Source organism: Melospiza georgiana, chromosome 8 (genome assembly GCF_028018845.1).
Source record: "Melospiza georgiana isolate bMelGeo1 chromosome 8, bMelGeo1.pri, whole genome shotgun sequence".
Classification (NCBI taxonomy): Eukaryota; Metazoa; Chordata; class Aves; order Passeriformes; family Passerellidae; genus Melospiza; species Melospiza georgiana.
In genome coordinates this window covers 17,675,560-17,689,605 of record NC_080437.1, presented here as the reverse complement: position 1 = coordinate 17,689,605, position 14,046 = coordinate 17,675,560, and the positions used below count along the sequence as shown (strand labels likewise).

The 14,046-nt window shown below is 47.8% G+C and overlaps 1 protein-coding gene across 4 annotated transcripts in view; it reads right to left on the bottom strand.

The window, feature by feature from the left end:
* Positions 1-2,598: 2,598 nt before the first annotated feature.
* PDLIM1 (PDZ and LIM domain 1) overlaps positions 2,599-14,046 on the bottom strand; it is a 43,476-nt gene continuing 32,028 nt past the window's right edge. For 3 of the 4 annotated variants that reach the window (XM_058029499.1, XM_058029502.1, XM_058029503.1), the window contains 4 exons: positions 11,724-12,059; positions 7,837-7,991; positions 4,752-4,869; positions 2,599-3,130 (listed from right to left, as the gene is read on the bottom strand). In XM_058029499.1, the coding sequence (XP_057885482.1) occupies positions 2,944-3,130; positions 4,752-4,869; positions 7,837-7,991; positions 11,724-12,059 (796 nt within the window). In that variant the 3' untranslated portion in view covers positions 2,599-2,943. The remainder of the gene's footprint in view (positions 3,131-4,751; positions 4,870-7,836; positions 7,992-11,723; positions 12,060-14,046) is intronic. The other variant, XM_058029500.1, reaches the window with a different exon arrangement.

The window sequence follows — 14,046 nt, the reverse complement described above, 5'->3', positions numbered from 1 at the left end:
TTGCAGGGCTATTTAACCTATTTTGTTGTTGTTGACAGAGTGTAGATGTTTAACTCCTTAATAATCTGGGAAGTCAGACTACAGTGAACTCTACAGTTGTCAAATATTTTGCCCTACATCATAAAAGATAAGATAAATACATTCATTTTTCTCAGCCAGCCACAGCAGAGCATGATCAAAGATCTCAAGTAACAGATGTGAACTTCCTCACCTAACCCATTCTCATGTAATGAATTGGATCAGCTCTGGTATCCACATTAGAAACCTGTTGTCATTGTAGTGCAAGAGTTCTATTATCATTATATTGCAAGGGTTCCATATTGCCAGAGTTTCATACCTCCTTGATGGTTCTTGTAGGCAGCTCCTCTAGGTACTGACTCTTCCTGTCCTCACAGCAGCCAACTAACTCCAGTTCCCACCAATCCACTCTTTTATAACACTTCTTATTGGTTACGGGTGTGGCTTGTTAACATCAGGCCTGCTCCTAATCTTTAGTAATTGGTTCAGCTGTAACTCTCTAGGGGATAAGATTACATTCTTACCACCTTCATTTACCCATACTGTGTCCCCCTGCAGAAACCTACACTTCCAGACTACTCCACAAATCTTTGGTAGTCCCTGAGTCCTGTGCCAGGCCCCTGCAGTCAGTGTTGCCAGTTGTGCTGCCAGCCTGGCTGCAGGAGCTCGGCTGGTGACAGAGCCCATGGCCCTGCACAAAGCAGGGCTTGTCACCCGTTTGCAGGGTGGCACTGGGTGGGAGGGCAGGGAAATGCCAGGCAGGGCCAGGCTCTGACGCCCTTGCCCCCAAAATCATGAGGCTCTCAGGAATGAGCGCTGTTTTGCTGACATACTTGTACAAAATAATGTAATGACTTAGTAGGCACTGGAGGGCTCAGCCTAGGCTCTGGGGCTGGGACACAGGGCTGCAGATGGCCTCAGCTGCCAGCATTTCCCTGGGGGACCCCTGAGCCTGCTGAGAAAGCAGGTGGTGTGGAGCAGCCACAGTCCCACTGGTGGGCAGACTTGGTCTGCAATACAGCCAGAGCAGTTTGTGCCTGCAAGGTCACTCCTTCACCCTGCAGTCTGTGCTTCCCACCACTGCACCACCTTATTGTGCAGTCCCACCTGCCAACACTGCAGCACACAGAACCTTTCTCTATGGAAGTGTCCTGTGGAGAGGTGAGAGTTAACACCCCTAAGCAGTAGTGAGGGGAGACATCATCCCAGCAGGAAAAAATTCCCTCCACTCTCACCTTGGAAAAGAGCTGCTTGTGTTACTCTCTTGAGTTTGTGCAGGTGTGTGCTGATGTGTGCCAGCGGCCCAAAGCCAGGCTTTTCCCAGGGATGATCCAAACAAAGTTTGCTGGTTGAGCTACAGCAGCCTCACTTGCTTGCCTCTGCCCATAAAAGGAGCCTGACAGGATGAACTAAATTTAGCTGGGTTGGTGAATTAGTCCCCTGCCCAACCTGCCCAAAAGCTGCCCTGTTTATCTGAACAGCAGGAGGCTTATAGGCTTGGTGTCAGGTCAGCTTTAGGTCAGATGAGGATTTGGTTTGGGGTTGTGGTTTGACCTTGGCTGTTTTGGTTTATTAGCTTTTTGTTGTTTGGATTTTTGGTTGTGTTTTTTTTTTCTTTTTACAACACAGCTGTGCTGTGGTGTGAAGTGGTGTGATTCATTGTGAAGGAGAGGAAGCACAGGGTGCAGCAATACAGCATTTCCAGGGCAAGGACACAACCCTGTCTGTAGCTGTTGCAGATGCACCCACTAACTCCAGGGACCCTGTACAGGCCACAGAAGGTCTGTGTGCAGCCATAAACCCACCCTGCTGATTTCAACCACTGCCAATCCATTTTAAAGGAAACATGACACATCTTAGAAACCATTTATTTTTACATGACTAAGAATAGCCATCATCTCACTTAGAAGTGTGAGAGAAATAACCACTGCAGGCCTCCTCTGTGCTCTACACGGGTTCTGCTGCTCAGGCACCATCAGCCCTTTGTCCAGGGCACGAGGGGCACGTGCTCCCCTCCCCACATCAGCCCCCAAAGGCACCTCCAGGAGCTGTGCACAGCAGCAGCACGAGGAGCAGGGTGATGCCTTGGGCAGCCACCTGTGGTTCTCCCTGGGGGAGCCAGAACAGGGACTGTGGCCACTCAAACTGTCCCCTCTTCACTCTCAGGTTCCCTGGTTTCCAGCAAGCATCATGAGATTGTTTTTCTCCTAGAGCTCAGTTAGTGACGGAGGGAACAAAGGGCCATCTGTGGTGATGCAGTAGCAGGAAACACTGCCATGCCCAGTCCCATCATCATGAAGCAGTGCTGGACACAGAGGAGGCAGCTCTCAGCTGCCTTGCACTGGGCACAGGCTCCCAGGCTGCTCTGCACCTTGGCTATGCCCTCCTGGCCCTTGCTGGGTGCCAGCAGGCAGCTGCTCACAGCTCAGCTGGCAGCAAGACCAGCCTGACCGACTTTGTAAATCCCTCCCACTGTTCTCCAGGACAAACACAGCCATGCACTGGGCATCTCTTCTGCGGCACTGCATTCTGGGAGCCACAGTCCAGTGCACAAGGAAAACAGCAGAAAGCAGACACTTCTACCTTGTGGATTCACCCCATTTATTGCAGGCAAACGGATGGCAAATAACTAGAACACAGAAAAGTTGTAATCTGACTTTGGCCTCTGATTTTCTTGTGTGATTGGCAGCACAATGAAAGAAAAAAAAATTGTTTATTAAAAAAAAAAGTGAAAGGATGAAAAGAATGTTGAACAATTAGTGACATCTCATGTGAACAGATGGAGGATTAATAATGACAAGGAAATTCAAAGCCATGCCTAACATTCCTTATTGCAAACAAGATTCTGCAGGGGGTAGGGATAATGCTCTCCAAGGAAAATCAGCAGAGGATAAATCATCTTCACTGGCTTTGTGAGCAGCACGTTTACTTTGGGAAGACGGTGACCACCTCGTAGCCCTCCGGGGGAATGACCCGTTCCCGTGCGTGCTTCTCGCAGTAGATCTGCTCTCCCACAAAGAAGTGTCCTTTCTGCTTGAGGTTGGTGCCGCAGTCGCTGCACACGTAGCACTCGGGGTGGCGCTGCTTGTCCCGGATCTTCACAAACATCCCTCTGGGGAGGAACCAGCACCGCTCAGTGCCCGCTGTCTCCCTCCTCCCCAGCCACCTCCCACCCAGCCCAGATTTCTTCTGCTCCTGACGAGCCAAAGTACAGGCCCTACCTCTGGTCAGGCAAATGTTAACAGCACTTTTAGAAGCCCAACATGTGCTGGCATGGAAACTCTCCCTTAGGAAGTGTTTCCCAGCATTGACCTGTGTAAGTTACACAGGGACAGTCCTATAACCTGTGGTGGGAAGAATTACTGTGATGGAAATAGCTGGTGGCTGCAGAAAGCACAACAGCATTCAAATGCCCAGGATCAAATGGGAGGCAGTAGCTTGACCATCTGGGGAAGCAAAATCCAGGTACAAGCCAACTGGATGGCAGAACAAATGCAGAAATGCAGGGATGAATACTGCACAGCCAGCACTGCCCTTTTGCTGGTGCCTGATGTGTGGGAGAAGCACAGACACTAGATCCTTGTTTTAATCTCAGACATGGCTGCTTGGGAGCTGCAGTGAACAGATCCAGCCAAATGTGGGCCAGCTCTTACTGAAGACTTCACAGCTCAGCCCAACAGATGACTAGGAAAACTACAAAAACTACACCAACAGTTTGTTAACTACCATCAGCCCCAACACAACAATTTTCCAGTATTATTTTGTTCCAGCAGCCATCTCTATTTTCTGTAATTCATTAGTTTTGAGTGCTATTGAAGGCCTTTTGCTTTCTCTCCAGACCTACCCAGCTGGTTGAATAATTACAGGGTTTGTCTATGATTCATATTTTACAGGCTATGCATTTCCTCTCTAATGAATCTGCTGGTCCAGATGCTCCAGGCATGCCAGGACCATGCAGTCACAGTGTAGCAGGTCTCAGCAACAATCTGATAGCCTGTGGCAGGCAGCATCTGAAAAATCAGAATTCTTCCATGACAATGCAGGTTTGGCTACCAGTACTTGCCTGCTGTGTAGTCAGCTGTTAAGTTAAGGGTGTTGCAGAGGAAGAATTTGAAGAATGTGAGGTTGAAAAACAGCAACTCTAAGACATAGTTATTGAATGCTGGGTCCCCCATGTGGTTGCATTTATGATACAGCAGCTCTGTAACAAACCCAAACCTCAGGTCTGCTGGAGTTGGATTTTACCCACAAAAAGACAAAAAACAATATGTCTGCATAGACACAGTGGAGATGTGAGGTCCTACAGGAGAGTGGGGAGCAGAATGCAGCTCTGCAGTCCCCTCTGCCTCTGACCACCAAGGCAAGTCTCCATGCCACGCCTGGGAGCACTGAGACAGGAAATTTGTTAAATACACAGGCCCTGAATGAAAAGGTCATTTTGTTTCCAAATGCTGTAAACAGATTTCAGGTCAGCCAAACACTGCAGAAACAACTGCCTCAAGGTTTGAGTCACAGGGACTTGCTCTGGTTTCCACTGATACGGATCTGTAGCTGGAAACCCAACTCCTGCCTCACTGCAGGGACCTGCAAAGTTAGTGTTATCAAAGCTGGTGAGAATAAACGTGCCTTGAGTCTCCTGGATGCGCTGATGTGAGTGCTGCTTGGGTGCACGACCTCAGCCCCTGGCACAGGCATGGGCTGCTCACCTCAACCCCAGGGACAGGCTTACTTACACAATGCCAGATCCACACTTGTCACACATGGGCAGCTTCTGGGCATTCCCAATCGATGAGGCCACCTTTGTGGTAGGGGCCTTGACGCTCCTAAATCCAGATGGTTTGGTAGGGTCTCCTGGGGGTGGAAGGAGAGTGCTTCAGAGCATGTGAGATGCGTGGCTTGAGGCTGTTCCTCCCAAGCAGGTGATCTGCTGGGGGCATGACATTCTTTAACCCCAGTTCTGAGGCAGGGATTCATGCATGGAAGTGGGCAGGGATTTAGGGATGTGTGGGGAGGAAGGAGAGGAGAGACACAGCTGAACCTCGCCCTGGAAATGTGAGGGCTTGAGATGGTGGGCAGTCAAAAGAGATTATTTTCTCATCTTAAAAGCCCATCAGACTTCAGCTGATGTGTCTCACATGCACAGATGCAGAAAGCAAAGCAAAGCCTGAGCCTTGGCAGCACTGGAGTCTGCCTGATGTGTCCTGATCACTGTGTCCAACTCAAGCTGATTCCCAGATTTGAGCTCAGAAAGAGGTGGGTGTTCTGTTGGGAGGACGGTCAAAGCCCTTTTCCAGTCTGCTGTCTATTTTACAGTGGAGTTGGTTCCCCCAAGACTCCTGGAAGATTTGGTTAACAAATTCCTTATTGCACAGCCCTGGGACATGGGATAACCTTGCACTCCCCTGCTGTTGCATAGCATGCTCCAGGTATCTCCCTCTTGCAACTTCTCTGGGGCACAGAGGCCTTTCTCTCCTGCAGGCCTTTGCAGGGGACATTGTGCTGACCTGAATGCCTAAATCAGCAGTGGATCCTAGGTGTGGGATACAAGGCAAGCCTTTAAATATCACAGGAAAATGGAGCCTTTTATAAAATGACACCAATGATGGGACTAATCTCATCTACATGACTTTTCTAAGGGGTTTGGCACCAGTTAACAAGGGAAGGAGGCTGCTGAGACTCCCATGGTATTTCACCAGAAAGACCTTGGACTGTGAGGGACACTGATGAAACCCTTCAGACCAGTGTCAGACCAAGAGCACACTTCCAATGGGCATTCCCAGCACAAGGGGCAGAAAAGCCCTCCAAAGACAGACCCTGGTGACCAGTCATGTCAGGGACTCGCCACAGCCCAGAGCAGCAGCACTGACACAAGAGGAAAAAGGGGGGAACTGCCTGCCTCAGCTGTGGGGCAGGTGATGCTGTGCTGGTTTGCCTTTAGGGCAGCCTTCAGCTCAGAGGTTTGCACCCAGCTCTGTGCAGATGCTGGTCCAGAGGTGCAAGTTCCCTAACCCTCCAAACATGGCAAGAGCCACCTGCCCTCCAAGAGCTGCTGCAACTGACTGTCACTGGGAAGCAAGCAGCAGCAATCACATTTTCAGACTCTTCCATATCACTTCTGTTCACTCCCTTTGCCTCAACCAGCACTTTGCTCTTATCAGTAACACTGACAACAAGTTTTTAAATCTCTACTAATCAAACACCCACAGGAACCGTGCCATTTTCCACTCTGGAACACTCAATTTTTGAGCACAGGGTCAGGCCTTAAAAGACCAGCCATGGTGCTTCCAAACAGCCACACTTGGCTGCTGTGCCTGGCCAGGCTCTCAGCTGGTGTAAGTCAGTGCAGCCCACACAGTCAGCGATGCCCCCAGGGCCTTGTCCCAGCCAGGCATGGCTCACAGCCGTCATTCCCAGGCCACTGCCTGGAGCCCCGCTGGGAGAAGGCACCACCCAATGTGCCATTTATCACAGGGAATGCCATCCAGTATGCCATTTATCAGAGGGAATGCCACCCAAAGTGCCATTTATCACACGGAATGCCATCCAAAGTGCCGTTTATCACACCAAGGATCTGACTCGCAGCAGTGTGTGTGTGTTTGTTTGCTGCTGGCCGAGCAGCACGGGCAGGCTGGGCCATGGAGCATTGTCAGCTCACTGTGGAATAATGCCAGAGCCTATCCCGGCCCCCTGATCGGGCAGGCAAACCTTGTGCCAGAGAATCCCAACAATGCTGCAAATCTTCAAAGAAAGATAAAACAGAGAGGCTTTTGCTTCTTATCTTCTTCAGCACTACTAAGCACAGGGGAGGACCTTGGCTTCGGGAGAAGTCCGGGCTACTCCTTCCATGCAGGAGCTGAACCCTGAGGGCAAGCTGCAAACACTCAATATTTAAAAGATTCTTTCAGGTAGGTATTTTAACAGCATATTAGAGACTCAGTGATCCTGGTTTCTTTCTTCCTATTGTTTCCTTATTTTCTTCATGTTGCTGTTTCCCTACAGATCCCTCAGACCTACCAGCACTTGGCTGATCTGTTTCTCTTTGTGGTGAATATCTCAGCACCAGGCTTTTTTTGGATTAAACTGAACATACCACTGCCAAGCTAATAACACAAAAGACTGGCCTAAGGACAAAAAAAGGTCATTCTTGGAATTCTTTTCCCATTCATTCATTCATTTTATTTTATTTTATTTAAGGGGAGAAGAGAGCATGATTTAGCCCCCAAATAAGTTAATTGGCTTTTTTATCTTAAACTCTATAGCTCCGAATTGTACAAGTCCAGACCTAAGATCAAGAATGCCAAGAAGATGAATTTTCAGAGCTTAAAAGCAATTAACTGCTCATTGTAACCCAGCTTCTATATTTTTACATTCAGCTGCAGAAGGGGATACTTTTTCTTGTGTAGGGGGATGGAGTTCAGAAGCAATAGGCTTCACTGAAGAGCACTATCTTGTGATACCATCCAAAGTCTTGGCTCCAAGATGGTCTTTAATCAGTGAATACTATCTTAAAAGGGGCAAAACTTTAGAAACTATAGGAGATTTTGCAACTTTAAAAATTTCTTCTTGATAGCTAAATGTTGCAAGGGTTTATTTCTGGAGCGCTCACTCAATGATTAAGCAATGGTGTGGGCCCATAGACACTGAAGCTAATAAATGAGAGAATATGAAGTGATCAAATTAGTGACTAGGTCTGTAGGTTTCTGTAGAAGCCACCTACAGGTGCTACCATAAACAATCAACAGCTAAATGGAAAATAAAGTTTTAAATGCTACTAACCCAAAGAACAGCAGAGGGGAAGAGCTCAGATCAGGTACTCACCTTTCTCCTCTGACTCCAAGATCTCTTGCAACACAAGAAACGAAGCAGACTGTCTGGGTGGCTCATTTGACTCTTGATTCTCCTGCAGCATCTTGTAAACCTCAGATTGTTTGTCTATGGCAATGCTGCCTGGGGTCTGGTTATGCTGATCTAAACTGAGGAAGGAACAGAGAATCCTCTTGTTAAATGGATGAAAACTAAAGGCAATGCCTCTAGCAGAACTTTCAGGATGCATCGCATGGCTGAAGAATGAACGTGCAAAGCACACGCACGACGGGAGGCCACAAACACAGAGGTGCCGGATGTGCTCCGGGTGGGACCGGCACGCTGGGCTGGGCTGTGCCCACGCTGCTGTCAGCAGCTGCTCACTGACTGCCCCCAGCCAGGGCTCTCCCTGCTTCACAGTAACCACACACTCCAGCAGCTAAAGCCTGCCCAGGAAATCACAGCTCTGGTAACAGCAAAGTAAAGAATTCATGTGCTGCGATGGGAATCCCACCGAGTAGCTGTGCCATCCATGCATGTTCCCTGCATGCATAAACCACCTTATGCTGCTACCTTACACCACTGTGAATCTCAAACTAAGAAAAATTTATTCCATTAAAAAGAACTCTTTGCAAGTACCCTATGAATTGCTTGTAAATGTCACCTTCACCAAGTAACAGCTGTAGGGTCTAACTAGAAGATTCTCTGATGGGAAGTAATTTAGTCTGGTTTTCAAGTGAGTGTTACTATTTCCATTTTCTAGGTGGACCCCATTTTTACAGTATTTTACTAAGGTTATAATGAGCAGGTCGAGGGCAGAGATTTCTCTCAGCTAAGGCTAAGCCCTCAGTGCAGCTGCCCTGAGGTGCTGCTGCCACCCCTCATGTCATGAGGGACTTACATCCTCTACTCAGAGCCCAAGGTGCTTCAGGAGCAGCTTTTCACAGCACAGCGTCATGGTGGTCATTGGGGAATAAAAAGGAGTCTGGAAGCAGTGCCTAAGACAAACTCCACGTACAGTGGGTAGAGGATAGGTTAAACTGCAGGAGGATATTTAGAATATCCCTTGGCAAAAGCTTTCCAATATGTCTATTAACACTGAAATACCGGAGGAGATTGTTGTGGATAGGCAAGGAACCTCCAAACTAAAGGATTTGAAAATAGTCTGGACAAATATACAGTGGGAATTATTTAAATCAGTGGTTTAAATTGCCAAGTGCTGGACTAAGGGATGGACTAAAGGACACAGGAAGTTCCTGCCTGCCTTGTGTTCTGTAGCTGCAGTAAAACATATATGATAAAATGAAATAGCTGACAAAACTCCTCTGATACCTCAATTCTGTAATGTAGTCTTTTAATGTAGTCTTATAAGACTACATTTATATAATGTAGTCTTATATAAATGTAAATGGCCTTCTCAGTTTCACCATTCTTGCACTCTGTGATTGCGTGAAAAGTACATAAACATCCTGAAGTTCAGACTAAATTGCAGAGGGAAATCTTTTTCTCAAGGAGGCAACTGCATACTTTCAATGCCAATGACCAATTGAGTCATCTGGGAGTTACTCTATATAATAAACTCTTCAAGCATCAGAAGTAAAATCATCACATGAGTTACAAAATGCTATTTCCATAAAAAGGATTTCATAAAATGTTTCCATCTTTAGCAATTTTCAGTGGAGCAGGAAGCACATTAGACATGCAGACAGCTGAACCTTTGAAACCTGAATCTCAGTTACTGAAGCTTCTTACCCAAATAAAAGAATTATGTGCCTTCTATTAGACAGAAGATATCCCATGCTCCATATTACATTCATCTCATGTAAACTCATATATTCCCACTGCTCTATCCACCCATAAAAACATTATGCAAGAAGCCTTTCATTGCAGTTTGCATACCAAGAATGTTTCAATACCATGCATCCAAAAAGCAGAGGCTAAATAATCTTAGAAAGCATTGGAGTCAGACAAAGCCATCATATTTCAACCATGCATTGTGGCAGTGCATAACATACATATCAGCTTTCCCAGGTATGCACCCTATACATCCACTTGCACATACAAGATGTCCAAAAGGCTATAAAAACCATCAAACCCAGATTTGTACCAGCAGAGTAAAATACCTCAAACTGTCAGGGCAGGAGGCTATGCTGCTTAAACTAAACAACATCTCTGAAAAGTATCTTTTGAAAGGGCAAGGCCACAGACACAGAAATTGTACCTGCAAGATATTGGGTATCTGTATTCCAGCTGATTTTTGGCACCTTCTCTTACACAGGTACTTTATCTGCAGCAATCACCAGCAACTTGTGTCCTTTTCTGTGTACACAAGTCCCCTCATGCAGAAACTTTGTAGGGAACAACCCCAACCACATTTATTGGGTCTTAGACTTACACAACCATTACTGGATCTCATTGCTGTTACCATGGGAAACTTGCAACACTGACTAATACTTGATCACTGAGCCTTAAATATTGGCAAGAAGATTGTAATAAAGACCATAAAGACACAGCCTTGCACAGAATCTTCAAAAAGCACAGTTGATTTTTTGCTAAGGGTATTTTACTATTTTATGCCAGCCTATTTTGCAATGCTTACAAGAGTCTCAAGGCTACATGAAGGCTCAGTACTTGGAGCAGTCCCTTTGGCCATTAAACAGTTGCTGATGTCTGGGGCTCCTTTGTGACCACTATCAGCTCTCCAGGCCAGCACAGAGAGCTGGCAGTGGGACCACTCCTGGTGTGCACGGTACTGACTGCAAGCCACAGCACTTACAGCAAGTAACTGCACTGAGTAACAAGGCAGGAGTAAATCCTCAGTAAATCCTCCCACAATCTCTGGGCTCCTGGCACAAGGCAAAGCTTGGCTGTGTGTGTCCAGGGGTGAGGACACCAGCTTTTCTGCTTTGAAGTACACGGTTCCCAGAAGGGAACTGTGAGCAGTCCAGGAGCCATGAGATCTGGCTGTGTCCTTTTCTGCCCCATGGAAGCCCTGGGACTGACCACTGTCCTGGGCCACATGTCACACAGCTGCAAGCTGCTTGGTCAATAGCAGAAGGTTCACAATTCATCCTTGGCTGGACTCCTGAAAGACAGATAAAAGTGCTTTCTGTTTCACCTGTCCTGACACTAAGGTCCTTCTGTAAAACCCAGAGGCTGTCACTTAGAGACACAGGCCATGGGGCTCCCAAGCACCACAAAGTTGACATCAAACAGCACCCAGGCCTTGTGCTGCTGAGGCTCACCACAGGTCCTGCAGACCTCAGAGCATGCTGAGCATCCTCCACTCCTTTGGGCAGAGGTGGAGGACTGTGCTGCAGCAACCTCTGCAGACAAACTGGCAGGGGTGGAAACACAGACTGTCCCTCCATGTGCCTGGTGCCTGCCAGGCTGCTCCAAACTCCTGACTTGCCAGCCAAAGATGGAGAGCATGAGTACCTGCTCCAGCCTGAAATGAAACATGCTCAGCACACATCCATGGCCAATGAAAGAAAAGAGCAAAGACCAGCAGCATCTGTCAGTCACAAACAACAAAAGTTATTTCAAGTGCAAGAAAAATACCAGCTTTCAGGATAAAGCACTCTCCTACCCTCAGCAAACACATCTGCTGCAGGTGCCACCAGGTGCTGTCAAGTCCCACTGTGTGGGTGTGCAGGGGACAGTGGACATACTGACAAGCTAAAAACATGTTTTGGTGTTTCCCATGGTGTTGGGCACAGACACAAGGCAGAGAAAGCTCCTGTGAAGAGTCATGCACTGACATTGGAATGGTGAAATGCAAATGCTGTTTTCTTGTGACCGGACAATGCCATGAGCCACAGACGGGGACAAGGGACTCGTGGACACTGAAATGCAGATGAACAGGTGTGCTGAGCTGGCTGCAGAGGCCACGGGCAGGTTACCTGGGGAAATCAGGGCTAACAGAAGAGATCTGCCCCTGCAGAGTGTCCATGATGTTGCTCTGCGAATAGAGCTGCAGGGGAGAATTGAACTGCACGTGCAGCACTTTGAGTCCCGGCACCTCCACTTCCACAGGGCTGTTGGGGCAGACCTGGGCCGCGTGCTTCAGCTGCTCAGGCCCCACTCGGACCTGGCTGGGGCTGGAGGAGGAGCTGTGCCTGCGCCGCAGCTCGGAGCTCTGCAGAGGGTTGTACACGGAGGCCACGGGAGCCTGCATGGCACCCACCGGCGATGGGCGGCCGCCAGCCCGCGCCTCCACACGGGCAGGGGGAGATGGGCTGGTCAAGGTTTGGTTGGGGTTTACATTGCCAAATTGAGGGCAAAATGCAGAGGAGGAAGAAAGGAAAGAAGAAAGAAATTAATGAAGGGCAAAGCAAAATACTTCAAGCCATCAAGCAGCTGCAGAATACTGTCTTAAGGACACACCACTGAACAGACAACTTTACAGGCTTCTGACTAATGCTGTGCCTCTGGTCTCACACTCCAGGTGTGTCCACACAAAAACTAAAAAGTAAGCCCTCCACGGATAAGCAAATGCATGGGTTATAAAAAGCAATGAAGAAGTGGCAACAAGGGTTTCATTTTACAGTAACTCCCTGCACACACACTTGTGGTCCCACTGTCCAGACAAGGAATGCCACCTTCACTGCTGCTCTCCTCAAAGCTAGCCTTGGCATCCTACTGAGGAGTAATCTCACCTTCCATTCCAAACCAGAAATGCTTAGCAGTAGGGCTTCTCCATCCCCACCTGCTTTGTGACATCAAATCCAATGGAGATATTTGCTTTTATTTCTATATGTAATACAGCCCTGCATTTATACCACACATCCTCTAAGGATGAAGCATGGACTAGGTCTCCAGTCACATCACCATGTGCAGTAGCAGAATCAAGTGCTGGGTTCAGATGGGCTGTGTATCTGCGGGATGCAGATAAATACCAGGTAAACCCAAGCAGGCCAGGTATATACCAAATAACTCAGTGAAACAGATGGGTAGGAATTTAAAGGCAGCTGGAAGACTGTGTGTGAAGGGAGAACCTAGACATCCTGTGCCTGTGCACTGGGGAGACTACACTGGGTTTTTAACATCTGGCTGAAGTCCCTGCCTCTCATTGAAAACCAGCAGTAATTCATTTGCTTTTGATGACTCTGTAAACAAAAGCACGTTAGCATCAAAGCCTCATCCACAGTTTTCCCAGCATTCCTTTGCAAGTTGCTGTGTTTCAGCAAGGAAAGGATGAAAGAGATGCCCTGTATCCAAGATGGACCAGGGCTGGCAATGGATGCTCCTGCCAGGAGGAGCAGAGTAAGCCACAGCTCTAGAAGGAGCCCACCTCTCTACTGACCCCTGCAAGAGAAAGGGATCAGCTACAACGTTCCAGCCAAATCTCCCTGGCTTCCAGGGATCGCTCTCCCATGGAGGGAACACCAGAGTGGACTAGGGATTGTATCTCACTGCCAGATGGTCCCATCAGGTTAATGCAATGTCAGATTTCCCTTGTTCTTGCTCTGTTTTTGTCCAGCCCCTGAATGAGGCTGCTGAGTCTACCAGAAGCAAATGAACAATCTGTCACCTCGTCTGCCAGCTGCAGCACTGTAACTGCCTGGAAGGGACCATGCTGCAGACTGGGCTGCCAATGCAAGGAGCTGGTTTCACTGTCAGGCTTGTGTTAAACCACAATCAGGTCTTTGTACCCTGCAACAGCAGAGGCTGAAGTTACTTTTGCCTCCCCATTCTCAAGTCAGAAATTTAATCAAGTATTACCAAAAGCACTGTTCTTCCAGCTTTTATCATAAAAATAGCCAAAGTCTTCTAGGCAGTTTGATATTGGTATGCAGAGAGTTAGGGTAGTTAAGCAACCTGACCGTCACAGCCAGAAAACTTTCGGGTAGCTTTTGGTTTATTACCTCCAATGAAAAAAAGGGGAACTTTGAAAATCTAGGATAAAATAATGTCCTTGGTGAGGCTCAGTTGCAAACACAAAAATGAACAGGCCCTTTTAAGGTTGGGAACCTTTCCAATCTCATACATAAAATCCCTCACACTGAATGAATGCTTCAGCTACTTTTTAAAACTCCTGAGAAAAGCAAAGTTTGATAATAAACCACAGAAATATCCAGACTAAGGCAGAGCCTGGCTACGAATCCCAGGCCAGCTGGGAACAGGGATGGGTGTCCTTCCTGCACTAGCTGGTGCCACTCCTGCCCAGCATGGCAGTGAAGCAGGCACGAAACACTAACTTTAGGAAGTGCTTGTAACAAGCTA